General features: G+C 46.7%; 1 protein-coding gene across 1 annotated transcript in view; it reads right to left on the minus strand.

Moving 5' to 3' along the window:
• LOC119170299 (oxysterol-binding protein-related protein 1) overlaps positions 1-21,051 on the minus strand; it is a 96,735-nt gene that overhangs the window by 26,037 nt on the left and 49,647 nt on the right. The window contains exons 14-15 of the mRNA XM_037421429.2: positions 12,698-12,818; positions 2,512-2,587 (exon numbers count right to left, since the gene is read on the minus strand). Coding sequence (XP_037277326.2) covers positions 2,512-2,587; positions 12,698-12,818 — 197 coding nt within the window. The remainder of the gene's footprint in view (positions 1-2,511; positions 2,588-12,697; positions 12,819-21,051) is intronic.

Consider the following 21,051-nt stretch of genomic DNA (forward strand, 5'->3'; position numbering starts at 1 on the left):
AAGCATTTGAATATTCGCACAAGCCTCGATATATTGTTAAAAATGATATCGTGACAAGTAAGTTCGAATGTAGGGCCAAGTATAGAAAAGGTGCTCATACTACTGCACATTCTCCTATTAAGTATGTTCCTTAACCTGACACCTGTGAGGCAAAGACAGTCACTTGTTTGTGATAGTGCAATCAGAAAACTAACATGAGCTCAGAAATTTGTTGCTTCACCACATCTTTCTGTGTTTGGTTAACTTTTACAAATAAGGTGTTATTCTATGTCTGCAAAAAAAAAAAAAAAGAATCTATTCAGTCCCTTAATTTTACACTCAGCAAATATTAAAACCACCAGATCACTTTACCTTGGCCATAAAATCTTTTTTAGGTCCATCACAATATGACGGCAGAAGTGACTGTTCTGGAACTAGGCGATCGTTTTGACGCTGACTTAAATTACAAGCAAACTTTTTTAGTTCTATTCACCATGCTGTGCAAAAATAAGGAGAAAGCTATAAATATGCACAGCAGGCAGCTTACTAGGTAGAAGTGGAGGATGAGGTAAGCAGCTATCCATTGTCGCTCACAACACCACTGCTATTATGTACAGCAGACAAAATCCAACAAAGTTTACTTAACGTGATATAATTAACAGCATGAAAGAAATGAGAGACAAAAAAAAAAAGGAAAACTACACAAAATAAGCACTGAACTGCCAAATGAAACATTTATTGCACATAACAATGTATTGCACATAGTTCATTAATGCATCCCTAATAACTCTAGACCAGCTTACAACACTTTTGCTCAGCACGTAATTGTGCCATCACATACAAAATGAAACATACATCCTGTCCACATAAACACCACTGATAATATGTAAAATTTGTGTGCATTCCAGTCAATTATAAATGCACCTGAAACACTTTTGTATAACGCCTAAACAGGCAAATTTTTTGACAGGCATCTCAGAATGTATGCATACAAAACGGCCTCGCCATCTAGGTTACTGGACACACAGAACTTGGGAGGGTAAACATGCAACTAAAAACCGCGAAATTTTCGTTAAAGACACTGTTGATAAATTATGCAAGCGTGACAGGGCAAATAATAGGAAAAATTTTAAAAGTGGCCAGCTAGAGCTTATAATAAATAAGTGCTGCGAGTATCTACTTTCTTCCATTGCATTAAAGCTTACATATGATTGCAAAAGTGATCATTTTTGTGCATGATACCATGTAATTAATTAACTATGACTACGAATTGGTGTGCATCCAATCAGTCACAAAAATCTCTCCTATGTTTGTAATTAACTATGACTACGAATCGGTGTGCATCCAATCAGTCACAAAAATCTCTCCTATGTTTGGATAACTTGATGTACAATTTGTCTATCTATAGGACAAGTTTGCTGCACTAAGTATTTCAGCTAATTTCTGAACTCTGTTTTGTACATTAACAGATAAACCAGTATAGCCTTGTCAGTGGGCATACCAACATATAACAAATGATGGAGAAGTGGCTGAATTAATTAACTTGTGGTGTTTCTTCAATTGTTCGCATCACTGGTAAATTCAATTTCTCATTTTGCTGATCCCAAAAACAAAGTTAAAATATAACAACTTGATAAGACCTCTATGTAAGACCACGCATGTCCTAGATTAGAAAAATTGGAGAAACCATACAGATTGGCTATTCAAAAACAATATATAGAAAAAATAAAGCTCATTTGGTGCATTAATTCCTGCCATATGGCTCTTACAGAGAGAGACAATACAGGCACAGGAGTAAGTCACGAGAAGCATCACCCACCCTCTAAGCAATTCAGAGCTTTGGAAAAAAAAAGGGAAAATTATCTGTTAGATGATATAGAATATTTGCTTGTTTCCTTAGCCGCTGAGATTGGTTGCCACTGATACATCTATTATTATAAGAAAGAAAAGCATTGCATATCAGAGGTTGTTTATATGGCACACCAGCCATGAAGGTCATTTGACTGTAATAGTTGATGATTGATTGATATGTGGGGTTTAACGTCCCAAAACTACCATATGATTATGAGAGACGCCGTAGTGGAGGGCTCCGGAGATTTCGACCACCTGGGGTTCTTTACCATGCACCGAAATCTGAGCACACGGGCCTACAACATTTCCGCCTCTATTGGAAATGCAGCTGCCGCAGCCGGGATTCGAACCCGTGACTTGCGGCTCAGCAGCCGAGTACCTTAGCCACTAGACCATCACGGCGGGGCGACTGTAGTAGTTGTTACACTTCACCATCTCATCTTGCACGCAGTATCGCATTATCACCGTAACGGACAACTCTCAAGTATACGAGTGCTAATTGCTGTTCAATTTAATTATGCAGGCCTATGCACAAGCTTTTAATCGGAATGTGCCCATAAACACATAAGCCAGGGCATGAAAAAAAGAACTTGTGATGTTTTATGAAACGCATGCATCCATTTTTTTTTTCTCAGAATGGAGAGTATGATCAAGTTGGCAAGCTTACAACCTCAATCTTACCTTGCCTATGCATTGCTTCAGGATACTCCATAGGCTGAAGTCGTTCTTTGAGAACATGGGCACTGGAAGACGTGTTCTGCAAAAGACCAAGGAAATGTAAACCCAGCACAAGACAATACGTAGCATGCTACAGGTAACGTAATTAGTTTAGAATTGTTGTGCTCACAATTGCTATCACTATGAGCAAGTTGTACTGCAATGTCACACTACATATCCATGTAACAAATTACTGGCAGAAGCTCTCACATAGATGACTCTGGGTGGGGTGACACCACACATTATGATTAGGCATTTTTTTATCACATTCAAAAATTTTTGAAGTCTTTTTACGCCCTAACTGCACACAGCGAACAAAAAGCAGGAGTGTAAAGTCGACAAGTTTATTGGCCATGGCCATTTACTGCTGATCAGAGCTTTTAAAGAAATCATATATTGCCAACTGCTTCATTGCTATAGGTATGTGCCTTCAGCACGAAGCTTTCAATACCAGTTGAGGAGCATCATGGTTTACCATGCGTCTGCTTTGCTTCAAAAATTTGTTTACTTGCAAAGCCTATTAGGGGCGAAGATCCTTAAGGCATGGGTCTGTACATCCTCTGATTTATGTAGTAGTAGGCAGCTACCGGTGGCACATACTCACACTAGAGCGGGTACGTGCCACAGGGGATGCGAGATGCGAAACAAACGGCAGTACTTGGAGTATTCACTAGATGGATGCACGGACAGACGTACGGACAGACAGACGGACTAGCAGGCAGATGGACGAACGCGCGGACGGATGGATGCATGAACGGACGGACAGATGAACGGATGGACGGATGCATGGATGGACGCACGGATGGTCGTACAGACACACAGAAGCAAGAACGAACGGACAGAAGCACAGACGGGCTGACATACGCTTCGCCCTACTCATCATAATTTACTCCGTGAATATGATGTGATTTTTTCCTTGAAGGCGTCAGGTGCTTATTTCACATTTATAGACTGTTAGGATTATATAAGGACACAAATTTTTGAAATAGTAGTGGGAAAGCAACTGATATTTTCTGGCATGAAGCTGAAAAAAGTGCGAATTAACCGAATGATGGAGTTTGAATTAAGAGGCTTTTATATACATTGAAAAAATAAAGGGCCAACCAAAAATTGAATTTTGTTTGAATTAGCCGAAAGTTTGAATTATCAGTTTGAATTATTGCGAGTCTACTGTATAAGGATTGCACAAGGTAGTGTTACATCTTTCTTCCATTTTCTATGAGTTGATTGTCATGGGCCACTGCTTTAATAACAAGAGCACTTGTGTACTGGTCTTGTCAAGCACTCCAAACAGCTGACACAGTGCTCTCTCGTAGAAACTTTTTCAGCTTTGGTGATCCCAAAGAGCATGAGGGCCTTGCTCAATGCACAAAGACAAAAACATAGTGCTCAAATAATAACCGGCACCTTTTAATCTAACATCAAAAATTTTAACAATTATTCCTGACACACTGGATGTAAGCAACTGTAATTTCAACTTCTATTTCTCCGAGGAACGAGTACGAGGTTTGTTTGCCATTTAGCACAGCAAAAATCATTATCAATATACTTGCAATGGGAAATAGCCAAATGCCAGAATGTCACTGTGCAATGTTAAAAGGTAACAGGGGTCTATCCCAAGGACAATAGCATCAATGTCAACTGCTCAACAAGAAAGAGATAACAAAGGGGGTGGCAGAAAATGTAGACATAAATGAGAACAGCAAAGTGTTACTTGTTTTGACTGTAGCTCATCTCTTAATGTCAGTCAGCATCGCTGCTGGGTACACGACATCTGTTGCCAGCAGGACGAATGTTGAAGGCAATAAAAGCTTTTGATGTAGGCATTGTGGTACTGATTAAAAACCTCATCATACACTTTTCAATCAATGCTACTACAGTGGACGAATGTAGCATCGAAAGATGCGTTCAAAATGAAAAACTTTGCTGTGCTACGATCAATTGAGTATGCAAAATCAAATAAAATAAGATGCCAGTGTTGAGGAAAAAAATATACTGAGATAGGGGCCTGAATTTCAAGAGGCAAGTTTTCTAAACATACAAGCAACAACTGTAAAAATCCACGGCAATAATACAGCTTCCCTCAAACCATACAATGCCACATTAGGTGAGCATCAAGCACAACTCAGTGACACTACAGATTTGCCTGCTTTCTACTTATGAACTCAAGTGCATGAAAAATAGAAGTACAAATGGCTTATTGCGTGGGTGAGATTAACCCTGCAACTCAAAGAGAGCAGCACATCAAGAAAACTGGTATAAGTTGTTTTCCTCCTTTTCACCATAGCAAGTAGATTCGGATACTATGAACATGCACATAATATACATAATGTGTGTGTATACATACACACACACATACACAAACACGTGTGCATACACCCACATATCACACTCACACATACACACACAAGACTGGTATTATCTGAGAGGGTGACTCAATGATTTTAACCTCTATAAGCAGCTATGGGGCTTTGAGAGAAACCACTGATGAAGGCTATGAAATTTGTGGGGGTCTCGGCTCCGATGTTCTATGCTCTTGGAGTGAACGGATACAGTAGACGCAGTCGGAACGAACTAAACAACACACATTTAATTAACTGATTTTAGAACGACAATATCATCAGGCAAATTACAATATATCGATTGTGGTCAACACGCTAAAACAACACTCAACAACATAGCAAACACAAGAACGCACTCAAGGCGGCTTTGCCAACGCTTGACTAACCACTAGGGGCCATGGCAGACGGCCCGCGGTGCTGTCCGCTGAGGACCGCCGCAAGAGCCAGCCGTTCGCGCCAACCGCCACCCGCCAAAGAGAGCCACTTGCTCGTGTGCCGCCACCCAGGCTTGCTGTCAGGTGTCACCGCCGGCGCTACCGTTCTACTACATTCTAACAACCATGATGATGATGATGGTGGTGGTAATTATGATAAATGGATAATAATATGTGGGGTTTAACGTCCCAAAACCACCATATAATTATGAGAGACGCCGTAGTGGAGGGCTCCGGAAATTTAGACCACCTGAGGTTCTTTACCATGCACCGAAATCTGAGCACACGGGCCTACAAAATTTCCGCCTCCATCGGAAATGCAGCCGCCGCAGCCGGGATTCGTTCCCGCGACCTGCGGGTCAGCAGCCGAGTACCTTAGCCACTAGACCACCACGGCGGGGCAGTGATAAATGGATGGATGGATTGATATGGCTGTACCCTTTAGATCGGGCGGCAGCTAACGCCACCTAGCTGTAATACTTAGTGAACAAAAACTAGATTTATTACCTTTTTCCCCTTTCCAATAGTGAAGAAAAGGCATTTGCAGTGAAGGATTTAATTTTCACTCATGCCTTGATTGTAGCCACCAATCAGATAAACTCCTTCTAGTTATTTCTACCCGCTTAAAGTCTGCCCCGCCGGGGTGGTCTAGTGGCTAAGGTACTTTGCTGCTGACCCGCAGGTCGCAGGATCAATACCGGCTGCGAAGGCTGCATTTCCGACGGAGGCAGAAATGTTGTAGGCCCGTGTGCTCAGATTTAAGTACACATTCAAGAACCCCAGGTGGTGGAAATTTCTGGAGCCCTCGACTACAGCGTCTCTCATAATCATATGGTGGTTTTGGAACATTAAACCCCCATATCAATCAATTGAAGTCTATTTTGCCCTCCCTGTCCTTAAGCCCCACTGCTTTGAAAAACTCTGCGCCATCATTCTGAACTATAGGGTGAAGCTCTTTACAGAACATTATCAGGTTTCCTCCTCCTCGCCACATGTACTGCATACCGTGTCTACCCTTTCGTATTTGGCCTGATAAGTCGTGGTTTGCCATACTCCGGTTCTGACCTCAAACATTAGATAACTACACCGAGCATTATCATAGACTCTTTTCTTGGCAATTTCCTGCTTATAGGTTCGATAGATCTCTAGTGCAGACTTTTTAATCACGCCTATTCTCCACATGTCGCTCTCCGTTTCCTTCACCTTCTTCTTAACCTATAGTTTTCTTTGGTTTGGCCCCCTGCTGTTTTCTGAATATTTGCCCTTCAATTTTCTGGTTTGCTTCCTCCGTTTATTGTGACATCGTAAATGCGGCTTATGTGCAAGACACTTGTGCCATGCGGCATAAACAACTTTACAAAGAGTGTCAGCCCCCGCACAAATTTTTCTCCAAATTTGTCTTTCCATTTCTCATTTTTTTTATACATGCTTGTAAACATAAAGTAACACAAGATTGTTTGCATTTCGCCTTCACTGAAATGCAGTTTCTGTGTCACGGTTGGATATAAAACACGGCCTCACACTCTGCAGCCAGTAGGCCACTGAAGCCGCTGAGGCAGGTAAACTTTATTGAAGTTTTTAATAGTACCTAACTATAGCAGCTGGTTAGCTCAACCGTCTACAGCTGTCATTACCACTCCAGTATTTAAAAAGTAGAACCGCAAATAGAATGGTTTTCTTTATTTTTTTCAGGCAATGCAGATTTTTTAATAAAAATCCTATGACTGTAAGGTTCCAGTCACTTTCGCATACCAGCTCAATGTTGAGGTGCAAATACTTTGCCCCGCTGCAACTAATTAGCAAGAACTTGTTAATTAACCTAGTAAGTATTGACTTGATGGTGATTACGTTTATCAGAAAGTTGTAGTGCATGTTATTGTGCAAAAATGACAGAAGCTTTACAGTCATAAATTTTTAATAAAAATCTGTATTGGGAAAAAATGCAAACACCCTGTAACTGGTTCTGCGGCAATATTTTCATATTTAGGAAAAAAAAATGTCACGGCATTGCATGCATCGGGTATTGAAAGGTTAAACGCGCGCATATATGTGCACTACTAGCGAGGACAAGTACAAGCTAACACGAAAAATGAGCACTGAAGGAATTTATTAAGGAAAGAAAAAAAAAGCTGGGGGGGGGGGGGGGAGGAAGAGACGGGACACCCACGGATGAACCACCACCATCAAGTGCGCTTCACCTGCCGACCCCAGAGGACGACGGTGAAACAACGTACACGTGCCCCCGCTGCGCCGCTCCGAAGTAGGCGCACAATAGTAACGATAATAAATATAAAAGGAAGCCTCTACTAGAGCAGCCAGTGCGATATTCCCCGATTAACGGTCACATTCCGTGCCGTGCACCGCTACGGGCGATTCTTTCATACGCGGCTCAATCGAATGTCGCCGCGCGATGACCTTCACGAGTTGCCGCCAGCAACGGCCGCCAGGAGCGAAAGTCGAGGAGGGAGGGTCCCAGACACTCCGCCGCAAGAGGAGCTACCGAAAAAACACGCACGCAGTCACAGAGAGCGGGAAAGCACGACCAGTGAGGAAAACGGGAAGACTCGAAGGGCTCGTTCTATTTGTTAGAAACGCAACACTACCGACGTTTAACGGACAATCAAGACAAGTATAGTGGTGGTTATTCGAAGTAATTACGACAAACGGGAAGAAATTATAGAGGGCGATACGACAACCTGCCGCCGGCGCGAACCGAAAGCGGTTCAAGTGCACAGATATAGAGTACGGGATAAAGTGTACGGGAGGACGACCGTCGCCCTAGCTCAATTGGTAGAGAGAGCATCGGACGCTTTACTCGAGGGTCGCAGGTACAGTTGCTGGCGGTGGCAATCCATCTTTTCGTTCACTTAAGTTTTTTTTTTTTCATTTATCTCATAATCACTACAGATGAATTTCCATATAATGTCCTTGGCATCATTGTCTGTTCGTTGTCACAAATGCTACGTTCCACGGGTAAACTGTCATCCGAAATTTTACAAGTGTGAAATTCTCATTAAATGTAGAATTCAGGTTCCCAATACTACGTTAATTGTAACCGACGGCGCTGTACAGTCTGAATCACACGTACAGCGGCCAGTCGGCAGCTTAAGACGCAGTTGTGTGCGTGCGTGCGTGCACGCGTGCGCAAAAATATGCAGCGACCGAGGCTGTGGTGATACCAAACGCAACCACACGCACACTATAGGTTCTCGAGCTATAATCTAACCACGAACGGAAGCTTGTAGCAAACGCGAGGTAGCAGCTGAGAATGCGCGAGAGGCGCCAGCATGCAAGAACGCGCGCTGGACCGCTCCAAACAAGCGCGATTAAGATAGTAGGCAAGTAGAAGAAAGCAGGCGAGTAAAAGAAAGCACGGTGCAACTGAAGTATGGCGAGGATACGAAAGTTTATCCAAATTCAATTGCGGGTGAGAGCCGAACCCAGGTCATCGTGATCACGCGCACGGTGCCTGAGGACACTGATTTACCGCACGTGCAACCACATCCCTTCTTTATTGGTAGAAAATGCGACGCTTATTTAAATAGTAGCAAACGGCTCCAGCTCTTCTAGTCGCGATGAAGCGTTTCCCTGGAAAACGTGTAAAAAAAAAAAAAAGAATAGCCTCACGCCGTTGGCGCTGACTGAAGAAAGGGCAACTTACTTCTGCGAATAAGCCACGACACTTAAATATTTCTCAGCGCGCGACGTTGACCACTTCCAGCGCAAGATCTAGTGGGCTTTTTGATAAATTTTTAACGACCTCGTTAACCCTACACAACGTGGGGATACATTACAGACTGACGGTGAACATTATCGTCAAACTCCCGATACAAACAAAAGGTCAGCCGTCAGAAAAAGGTATACAGTGTGAAAGCCTACAGTTTCGTGTACCGCCCGCGGCGACACAGAGAGAAAACCGCAGATACCGATCCTTACGGTACGGTCGACTAAGGCCCGCTACAGTCGCATTAGTGAGACAAGAAAAGAGCAAAAACAAAACTACACCATACTCGACAGCTGCTTTGTGATCAACCTTACACATATGCGTACAGTACGAGAGCTTCTACGGTGCTCTTCCGTTCCCTCGGAAGGGCCCGGCCCAAGGATGGCTTATACTGAATGGGACAAGCCCGCGTCCCTTCATCAGTTTTCGATTGAAGTTGGCGGGAGCTTTTAATACCGAGCGGTACCTGCAATCCACGTAGATGGCGATTAAAGAAAAAGAATTCAACTTTAAGACGATGAGAAACAAATCGACGTTCACCCCCCCCCCCCCAAAAAAAAAAGAAAAAAAAGAAAGCGGTGCCTCCCAGGCGGAGGAGGCCATACTCGCTGCGCGGTGTTGCGAAAACAACACACTGTATATCAGCAGCGCCAGATCTCAATCGATACATCTTTAAAGGTATATACAGACACACACACAACGAGATCGAAAGCGCGCATGTGTGTATCCGAGGCGGCCGTCCAGGGGTAAACGATCCGTTATCCGAAGAAGGAAGGCAGTTAAATGAGCTGTCGCCGTTTCCTGTTAGGCCACAACAGGATGAGGCTGCTTTGGCTACGTCGAAAGACACGAATGCCTCGCCATTTCTTCCTGCCTTACAACTGCGTTAACTTGACGACGATAGTATAAATCACAGAATTCGAACAAAAAAAAGAACAAAATAAAAGAGAGAGGATAGTAAGCGTAGAAGTTTGGGCCTCTTGGCAAAATAGAGCGCAATACACCGGACAAAAAAGTTGAAACCGACGCTCGTTCTGTAGGTCTCAACCTCTTCGCGCCTTTTTTTTTTTTCGCTTCATCTTTACCGAGCATCAAATGAGAATAGAGTGAAATTTACTCGGAGTTACACAATTTAACGCTCAGTCCGTATACCCATTCCACACATATGGCTCGCAGTACTCGCTCAGTGGAGCTATTCGAACCTAAAACACCCGACAACAAAACAATGAAGGAAAGACAGCCCTACAACGAGCCAAAGTACGTACAGCTGTACCGCTAATCGACAACACACACACACACAAAACGACAGTAAGGGAGGGGAAAAAACGGCAAGATGACCACCTGTGCTGTCGGGCCATGTCATCCAGCGATGCTCCTGACGCCGCAGTACAACACGCAGCGACGTCTCTTCTTTCTCGTTTCGCGTCTAGTTGGTCTCTACGAAGCTCGGCGGCGACCGGGTATGGTACAGAGCTACCTCTTCACACCATACACACAAGCCAAAAAGCGAAGAAGCAAGACGAACGATCGAGCACTCGAAGAAGTCGTCGTACAAAATATACGCAATACACTTTCTTCTTTATTTCTTTCTTCTTCTCAGAGTCGCGAAAGCTTCACGGTTCCTCGTGTATCACCGTTGAAAGCGGCATGCAGACGGAAACCCCCAACTGCGCTGGCTTGTACGCACGTCAATAACCGCCGAGCCTGTCACATGCTCGAGCACTGTTCGCCGATGAACGAACTGGCGACGAGGTATACAACAGTAGAAGCTACCGTCTTCGCACTGTCACGTCGTCTTGCAGTGGTGAGCAGAGCGTTGTTTAGTTTCGCCAGTTGTCGAAGGACTTTACCGAAAAGGAGGCCGCCCCTGCCGCGCGGAGCGGCTGCGATTGACTAGCTGCTCAGCGGAGCGGGAGCGAAAACGAAGCGGAGCGGCGCCAGTCGTTGAAACGAGGGCGGCGAAACAGCAGGCTCCCGCGTGCTCGGTAGCTGTTAACTCGGGGTCCAAGTCCACCTCTACGTTCTGGCACACCGGGAGAACTGCGAAATTCACACCGCGCTTAGCAGCATCTCACGTTGCCGGCACTGGGACGCACAGTGTGCGCGCAGGCGGAAGAGACCGGGCGCATCACATTCCAGAGAGAAGTCGTCGGCGGCGGCAGTTTCGTTTTTTCCTCCGAGTGGCGCGGCAGAAAACGACGTTGGGGTTTCCTTCTCCTCACCCTTGACGCCTGCCTGACCGGGCGATATTACTACAAACCACGCCGGCAGGGAGACAAACTTAAATTCGGGCGTGGTCCCACCTTCGTGTCCGATGTTTGCTACCGGTGTCGCCGAGAGGGTCGATTCGGTGGCCGCGTAGGGAGAAGCGAGCGTTTTGGCCTTCACTTCTGTTTTTGTTCTCTCGCTTCCTCGAGGAAAGGTGTCGACGGTACAAAATCACTCGGAAAAACGTCCACGGTGGGCTCGAGCGGCGGGTTCCAGCGCGTCGCGTTCCCGCTCTCTCCGGCGACACCACGCGCAGCAACAACCGCGCAACGTTGGGAGTCCCGGGAGAGAAGCGCGAGCGCCCGTAATCACGTATAGACGGGCAGGCGCCGAGGCGGCCAATCGATGCTCGCACAGCTGATGCGAAATCCAGCCAGCACACAACCACCCACTTCCCAATGAAAAAGAAAACAAAAACCGCATAGCGCACCAATGATCAAGTTGCGGAACTTCCCCATGTTTTAACGTCTATAGTCGCAGAAAGTGGTTTGCCGATTGTGGCGCCTTCTATAGGCGAGAAAACAAACTAATAAACGGCAATACTGTCTGTGCCTGTGCGTGATATGGATGAATTGAGTGCTGTTTTTAAGCTTGCTGCTCAAGTTTCACCAGCTAAACTGTGTCTATAGAACAAATAATCCCCCCCCCCCCCTCATTTGAAGACCTTACTTGAAAGTACGTCTCCCAATTCAAGCGGCGGGAAGCCGCGCAAATACGCGCGGCCAGCAGCTGCAGTGGCAATGAGGAGTGTTTTCTTTTAACGCCCCCAGATGACGCGTGGGTTTGCCATCCTCCGCAAAATCGGTGGCGCACATGTTCGGGTTTCGAAACGGGGTTTCGCGACTCGCATGATGACGACAGCAGGCAGAGCCGCGGAGTGCGACTACGGAGACCCCTAGTGGTGGACGGGCGACGGAGAACCGAAAGCGAAACCTGGTCAAGCACGACCCGAAGCGACGCGTCTCGTCAACACGGCGTAGCGTTGATCATAGGGCGGTGCGACGGATTTTCAGTAGATACAACGAACATAGCCACGAACATAGCAGACTGGTTTACCGCCGTCGAGGTTGCATGGTTATTGCAGCACCCGAGAAAATGTCCTGCGCATTCCCCAGTAGTGCTGGAGAGTCCAATATTAAGTCGGCAATCTTCACGCAGTAATATTACGGTACCTCACGAATGACCAAAAGGCTACAGCGAAGCGTTCTAACGAGATTCTACCAACTTTTACAAAGCCGATGACAACTGATAACGCAAACAAATACAAGCGAAGGGCATATACATAAAGACAGCATAGTATTAAGAAAATACATACGAAATAAAACGGAAACAGTACACATAATCACCAATAGATAGATGAGAATGTCAATGATGTAGCTTACCTGCCCCAGAATCCTCGGTCCTTTTCCTTGGACAATGATGAGCTTAGTTCCTCTGGCATGGTGTCTCCCTTCGTGGTTGCTACTTCCGCTGGAACTTGATTGTCACTGCTCGGAGAAGCCTCTGCAGTCGCGAAAATTGGAGCCATTTCAAAATTAAGATGGAAAGACTCGCACACAAATGTACCGATTCATGCAAGTGTTCTAGCAGTGAGGTGTTGCTTTGAACGACATCGAACACCTTAAAATGTTGAATATAGTGAGACCTCCCACAATGACTCACAAGGAGGCATTGCGTTCCACGCAATCGCTTACAGAAATGGGGGAAGTTTCTTTGAACAAAACATTAGGGACATGCGAACGAATCGGCAAAGATTTAGACTTGTTAACCTTCAGAATTCCCGTAATGTGACTACCAAACGACAGTTTATCCTGCAGCAACACATACAATGACTGGTCAACTGTGCAGTCTATTCAATAACTTATAACAAGCAAGAAATATAAGTCAACAGATAGCCCACTGATTGCAGGGTGATGCACAAATGTGAAAACGACAACACTGCTATATTCTTATCAGTGGCAATTAATGTGAAGAGCCAGCATAAGATAGCTCGGCAAACTCAATCATGAGTAAACTCACACAGACTCATATTGAGTCGCGAGTGCGGGTAAGTCCGGGTGAGTAATATTTCCATGAGTTCGAGACCGAAGGTGTCTCGTGTCCCAAAACCTCTGGTTGAGGAAAATATTGGTCGAGTGAGCCCTAAAGGCTAAATATATTTCCTGCGTGCTTCTGGGTGGGCTACACTTTTTTTTGCCGACCTATGCCAGCATATACTGCATCATTTAATAGTTACACACTGATCCAATGAACTTCCCTTCCTGAATAACACGGTATGACGAAAGATATGCAAATATAATGAAACGCACCGTTTTCCATAACGTTCCCTGCCACATCTGCCCAACAGGGGCACATTCACAACTCCGATAAAAAGCCGTACAGCTAATAGCAACACCGCAATGGTCCCTTTATGAAAAAAGCAAATATCACGAAAGGTTCGACGCAAAATATGCCGGCGTATTTTAATCACCTATTCTTATTCCAAGCTGCTTCTAGGAATAAACAACAACAAAAAAGCATCGTGTTGTGTCGCGGTTGGGCAACCAACCGCAGCCAGTCAAGGTCGACCAAATTCTGGTGCGTGGTATAGTAGGCTGGGGGCCCTTCGGACACGATAGACGTCCATAATCTACCCCAATCCCCCAATAATTATGGTAATATCCTCATCGGTACCGCACAAAGTATCCTTTTAACAAAACGATTTTCAATCATAGAACGAAGTCGGTTTACTCGCACGGAACAATAGCATTACGCTGTGCTTACGTGGCTTCTTCCGCATTATATTGACCCACAGCTGTAATCCAAAGAAAACGAACTCGCTTCAAAGCGTAAACAAAGGCCCGGTATTTTCATTTCGCGATGCACGTTATAGATAGAGTACGAGTCAAAGACAATAGTCAAGCCATAGCTCTGGGCGAATCAATTGCCGAACCTACGCTAGGAGAAAGAGTGATGTTGGGTATGCACGCACAAGCGATTAATGTGAGAGAAAACATATTCGACGAGACAGCAGCTCCATTGATAAGAGAACAAAAAAAAAAGAGGAAAGGGGGTCTTCTAGTATATGTGGCATGAAATCTATCTCCACGTCAGATATATATTTTTAGTTTTAGCACATGAAAAATGATCACAGAAGCAAAAACGATATAGTTCGAAATGAAAGTGTCATACGAGGGTGTCCTTGCTGAACGACACAGAATGAGTGCGCCGAACCAGTCAGTGATCGAGGATGAGTACAACACGCGACAACCACGCATGCGTCCTTCGGAAACCCTTTTGTGCTGCATCCGTGTACCGAAGAGAATTATTCGCCGATCTGTGTAAGTTCTTTTCTCTGCCGCGAACGCCGTAAACCCCATTCAGAGGCCACCGTGCGAGGCGAAACATATTGCAGCCCGTAGAAATGCTGGCATACGCTGGCCGGTCGAAGTGTTCCAGATGCGGGAGGTTCGAAGACGGAAGGAAAAAAAATCGCGACAGCCGTCAGGAAGTACGTGGATATTTCGAAAGGGTTATGCGCGCCGGATTGCAAAATGCGCGAAGCGCGCAGCCCCGGAAAGGAGATAGAATACGATACGGACATGCCACGCGCCTCGCAGCTAGACATTCCGCGCCACACGTAAGGATAACTCAGCTGCGAAAACACGAGGCCAGCTTCGCAAACCACACCGCACGCGAGATAAGTGTCACTACGATATACAAACAATGAGGGGAAATCGTAATTAGCGTTCAGTGAAAACTGGAAGTGGATGAGCAGTAGGATCGTATACGTAAACACGATAGAGCGCGGTATGCAAAGCGAAAAAAAAAAAAAAACAGCAAAAACGAAACATCACAACGCGCGCACGCGAAAATCAAACAAGTGGTCAAAGCTGGGCGGGCCGCGCACTTTTACCTCGATTCGCGCAGCGACTTGGTGCTGCTGTTTATAGCGCGGACGAGGGTAAAACGAGGAAAATTCTCCTCACACAGACGGGAGAAACAACTTACAGATCGTCGTCGTTGCCTGGGCACCAAACTACAGGAAAGCCCCCGGGCAGATGCCTTTTTCGACTAAATCTCGGTAGTTCTCTCGACATCCACTAGCGTCACATCCTTCGCAACTTCCCAGTCATCGATTAGTAGGGGGAGGGGAGGGTGCATGAACTTGCGGGTGCAAGCGCACCGAAACGACGCGATGACGACCCTCCGCACGCACGCACGGAAATCGCGCGTGCAAGGATGTTGGCAACAGCGCGCGCGACGTCACACGAACTTGAGACGCCCGTCGGTCAACCCTGGACCGCTCGTCCGGACCTACGAAGCGACGATCGCAGCACCGAATCATTATTACGCATTCGACAGAGTGCTGATACGTACCACGGCGACAGTTGTGCGGTTCCGACGCATTACACTGGCTGCCGCTGCCTCCTCCATACGAGTAGAGGTATTCTGCTATCGACGCTAGCATCAACGCAGATGCGAAGATCAACACAGGTGTTCACAGACGAGGGAGCGAGAAAGGAAAGCTGTACACGCGGAGGAGCAGTCGCTCAAGTCTGCTCCGTGCACGCAACAAACACAGACGTTCCTCTGGCAGGCTGGAGCCCCTCTGACTCACGCGTGCACAAAGAACGGCTGGGGTGAGCAGGCAGTCGGGCGAGCGGTGAAACGCTTGTTGCAGCCCGTCGTTCCGTTGGGTCGACGCGATGCGAGCCAGGTCGGACGAGCCAGCGAAGGATCCGTTCTCCACAGCTACACACTGCACACACACACACACGCCGCTCTTTCAACACCGGTTGCTCATCCGATGATTTGGGCCGTTTCGCTGCTACCAGCCAGGTGCGCTGTCGTCAAAGCGTTAGCGCGCGCGCTCGCCAAATCACCTTCCAAACGGCGGGTTGACGGTGTTAGCCTGCGTCAGACCCAGTACGAGCAGTCGCGGGCGAGCGAGATAGTGCGAAACGAAAACGGGAAGGAAAGAACGCACGGCCCAGCCAACCAGTACCACGAAGAGAGAAAGAAAAGGAAGAAGAAAAACAGCAGCACTGCGTGGAAGTGACGGCGGTGGGCGCGAGCAAAAACACAGTTCCCGTTCCGTTGCACAGCGACAGGGCGAGTTTTCGAGAGTCCGCGCCAAAATAGAAAAACAAACAGACCGCAAAGGGGGAAGAAACACAGCCGAAGAATAAAAAGAAGGATCAAAAACGGAGGCGCGCGGCGCAGCGTCCGGTGGCGACACCTGGGAATCTAGCGGGAAACGTTTGCTATGCGGCAGAAGCGATGAACGCGCGAACTGACAAACACCTACGTTGCTCTAGCACGCGAGTATCGTGCAAAAGGGGCACTTGCCCCGCTCAAGCCACATGAGCACTTGCCCACAACCAGGCTACGCCAGCACTCTCCCCCTCTTCCAACCACGATTCAACAAGTTTGCATCCCCCCTTCCCACACACACACACGAGAATATCCTACCGACGACTATGCGAGTATGCGGTAGTTTCCTCTACGCCTTTCAACCGCGCTTTCTACTAAATCATTTTACTCCGTCCTCCTCAAGGTCTCCAGAAGACCTTGGAACAGCTGACGGCAGTCTAATGACGCAGCAAAGCGTCATTAGACTGCCGTCAGTCTAAATTTTGGCTACCCCTCCATATACGTGGTTCACGAGAATTTTCGCGGTACTATAAATTCGATCACAGATAACGTGCCACAGCAGTCGACATATCCATCTAAAAGCATTGATCAAGTTATAAATAACTATATTTTGCGGCCAAGCTTCCATTGAGAGCTGCAGGTAGCAGACCCCCCGCCCCCCTCCCCCTCCAAAAAGAGAAAAGAAAGATTTTGTCGACAGCCATTGCGCATGCACGTGCCATGGTATGCGTGCAATTCACACAGCGTCATAAAAATCCCGATAAGCGGTTTCACGCACAAGGCCGTCATCAAATAAAGCTATAGCCGAGATAAGGAGCCTCACCAAGGTGCACGAGAGGAGCTGACGGGTTTACACAAGCGGATCTCCGAGTTCCATGTGGGCGTGGCGAGATGATAAGAATAATTGGGCTATTCGTTCCTTATCAAAAGAACAGCTGGCTACCTACAAGTCGCGCACCTTGACTCAAGTCTCGACGAGAATGCCATTGTAACTTATCCGAGTGTAAGCGCTATAATGTCTTCACCCGGTAATACTGTTTAACGAAAATCAATCTAAAGTTCGTTTCAGGTTCAAACGACTGAGCGAAATAAAGTTAAGCACTGTTCAATTTTCGGGTGCTTCCACATTTCCTCTGAAATTGGAACGGGAGAACAATCCAATTACAATAGCGCCCTTTCAACTAGTCACGTTTCAACGTGGGAGATGATGCCCCAGATACAAAAGGTTGGAAACGATTCGGTCATTTTCAGCATTTCGGATGTGGGGCTTCCTTTAGTATGTGTATAATATGTATGTACGTATTCGGTCATTGTATCAGCGAGGCGGTCGATGAGTCTTTTATTTTAATAATGAGAGCGGAACAGTGAATCAACATCGTGCGCCGTCGGGCATGTATAGAGTCGATGACCTTTCGACGTTCGGTACCACGGACTCGCCTCCCCTCCTCTGCCTCCTCTGTTCAAGCGCATCGCATGACGAATCTAGCGAGCGTCCGCAACGGCCCGCAGTGATGCGGGCTTCCCCGACATTGACGGCGGATGGAGCGCCGCTTCGACGGAAGCGGCACGATTGCGCGAAACGCGGCCGCTTAGCGACCTCTATAAGCTCTATACGGCGGCCAACGTTCGCCAATCTGGCCGTTCTATTTAACGAGGCGAAAATATTCGTTCAAAATTCGAAAAAATGGGGCATTGACCTACATTTTCTAGTTCGGGACGGGATTTAGGATTCATATAATTGATTGATTGATAATGTGGGGTTTAACGTCCCAAAACCACCATATGATTATAAGAGACGTCGTAGTGGAGGGCTACGGAAATTTCGACCACCTGGGGTTCTTTAACGTGCACCCACATCTGAGCACACGGGCCTACAACATTTACGCCTCCATAGGAAACGCAGCCGCCACAGCCGGGATTCGATCCCGCGACCTGCGGGTACGCAGCCGAGTACCTTAGCCACTAGACCACCGCGGCGGAGCTTAGGATTCATATAGAAAGTATACTGCGTTTGTAGTAGAAATTGATTTCACATAAAGTCACATTGAAATTGTGCAAGTTCGGGATCATGCAGTTTATGCGAAAAAAAAAAAAACACCACCAAGAAAAGTAATCGCGCCTTATTTCTGTTGGAGTTCATGCCAAACATTCACGCCTGATCATATCGCTGCCGTAAGCACGCCTTCCAAATTAATAATCAAATAAGACGCGAACATTTGCCCATATAACTGCCACTATACCATGGAGGTTTTGGTCACTACGACGCACATACCAAACACGTAAACCAAACACATGGGGGACAGAATAGCGGGGCCAAGTAACGGAGCTATTGTAATTTCGATTTTACGACCTAAAAGCCAACGAAATCGTAATTTGGAACAAAAAGAAGATGAAGAAAGAACGCGCTTAAGAATTATAATTATCACTACTCACACGTAATGTATTTTCCAGTTCTTTCTGCGCAACACGTTTTTATCTGTAATTTGCGATTTCCAAGTTCCTCTTTCCTTCCACACAGAAACAACAGAGACATAGCACCCCATGATGAGGCATGACGAACATTACCCGCAATGCAGGCCACGTACGCCAAGGATATACTTTGCAGAAACATTCGACACAAAGTGAAGTCCCCAAGTTGAATATCATCAACATAGATAGATATGTGGGGTTTAACGTCCCAAAACCACTATATGATTATGAGAGACGCCGTAGTGGAGGGCTCCGGAAATTTAGACCACCTGGGGTTCTTTAACGTGCACCCAAATCTGAGCACACGGGCCTACAACATTTCCGCCTCCATCGGAAATGCAGCCGCCGCAGCCGGGATTCGAACCCGCGCCCTGCGGGTCAGCAGCCGAGTACCTTAGCCACTAGACCACCGTGGCGGGGGAATATCATCAACAGCCGTGGGTGTAGCAATCTCCAGTGGTCGCCGTACTGCATTGCACCTATTACGTACCTCTTGAAAAGCCTGTTCTAATGACAAGCTCTTGCATCTTAATATACGTCATTATGCTCTCTTACGCGATATAGATGGCAAAGACAGGGAGGGGGGTGGGGGTCACCAGCATCCGTTGATCATTTCAAGGTCGTTGTTTCTTGTTGATAGAATAAATTGTCTTCAATATGAAAAAAAAAGAAAAGGAAAGTCAGACAAGAGAGCCGCGGTCACCGATTCAGTTGTCTATCCTGTGGCTGCTCTCCATCCATGGGCTGTGCCATGGATGGCCTTTCAAAAGCTAACTCCTCCGCCGACAGCACGAGGCAGCGGCCATGGCAGCCAAGGCTTCCTCGAGAGGTCACGCCCGCTCCACCACACACAGATGTCTCGCGATGGCAAATTATTACACGCTAAATTGTTCACACGTCGCCGTGGAGGACGGAGATCACATAATGTACGCTCCTTTAATGGGCGACGGCGGGGTGGCGAGACGGTTTGGCATTCAGGGCCGTCGCCTCGTCTGCATGCGGTCGCTGCGCGCGTCTCAAGGCTCCGAGACCAGACGCCTGCGCACGACGTCGCAGGCCTCGGGCTGCGCCTCGAACACACTACAGGCGCCTGAAAAAACACGCGCTCCAGCGCTGTGAGGTAGTAATACGGGAACAATAGGCGTTATCAATAAGCGTTATCGAAAAAAATATTCATAAGTGAAAGTTGTCCTGCAGCTGGGGCGTCCCGTACTCCTGATAGATGAAGCGTTGTCCTGAGGCACTGCAGCTCGTCGCGGAAGAAGCCGTCGCAAAACACGCTCGATATGTGATCGCCTTGACAGTTGTGTAGAACAGTTGCATTGAACGAAGGCTGAAGAATCAATCAACAAAGAAGCCGGTATGCACAGAAGGCGTTCTGCCGTAGTTGAATACGTCAAGAAGCAGAAAAAAAGCGGCATTTGCATACGCGAACACTTTTTGGGACACACTTTCAATATGACGAAATACTGAGTTTGATCTGGCAGTGTCGCGACGGTCCTGGCAGCTCCGGTAAGAGAACGTGCTCGTTAGTGTGTCGAGACTGACCGCTTCGCTCTGCTCACTCGTTATCCTACTGAGAAATAAACTATTTTTTATTATCAAACTTCGCTTACCCCTTGCATAGTTTACGGTGTCTCAGGTTATCAGATGCATGTGGCAGTTAAAAGGAGGGTGATCGAAAGTAATGCGAGGAAAACATTGAAGTTCAATTAAATATTTCTCAGACAATTGAGACAAAGAAAAAAAAAGACAAGAAAGAAAACAAGAGAAAGAAGATAGCGCCAAACTTTCATGTATTTCATTCGCCGCACATCATTCACTCTTGTGCAATGAGTTCGAAGGGACACTGACGCATTCATTCCCTTTTGTCGGCACCCAACAAGCTGCCGAAGCTTCGTGCCCGCATTTCTTCGCAAGAAGTGAAGCTTCCATTCGAAACGAAGCACGCTCGGCCACAGCTCCACATTGCATGGTGAGCGGTGCATGGTGAGCGGTGCATGGTGAGCATTGCATGGTGAGCCATACGTTCAGGGAACCAGCGAGATGTTGGCGCGGATCTTCAAGAAGGTGGTGGTGGTAGTGGTTAGAAGATGAGAAAAGGCACCCAATTTCTGCAACCCGGTCCGGA

The sequence above is a fragment of the Rhipicephalus microplus genome, chromosome 2, assembly GCF_043290135.1.
Source record: "Rhipicephalus microplus isolate Deutch F79 chromosome 2, USDA_Rmic, whole genome shotgun sequence".
NCBI classification, from domain to species: Eukaryota; Metazoa; Arthropoda; class Arachnida; order Ixodida; family Ixodidae; genus Rhipicephalus; species Rhipicephalus microplus.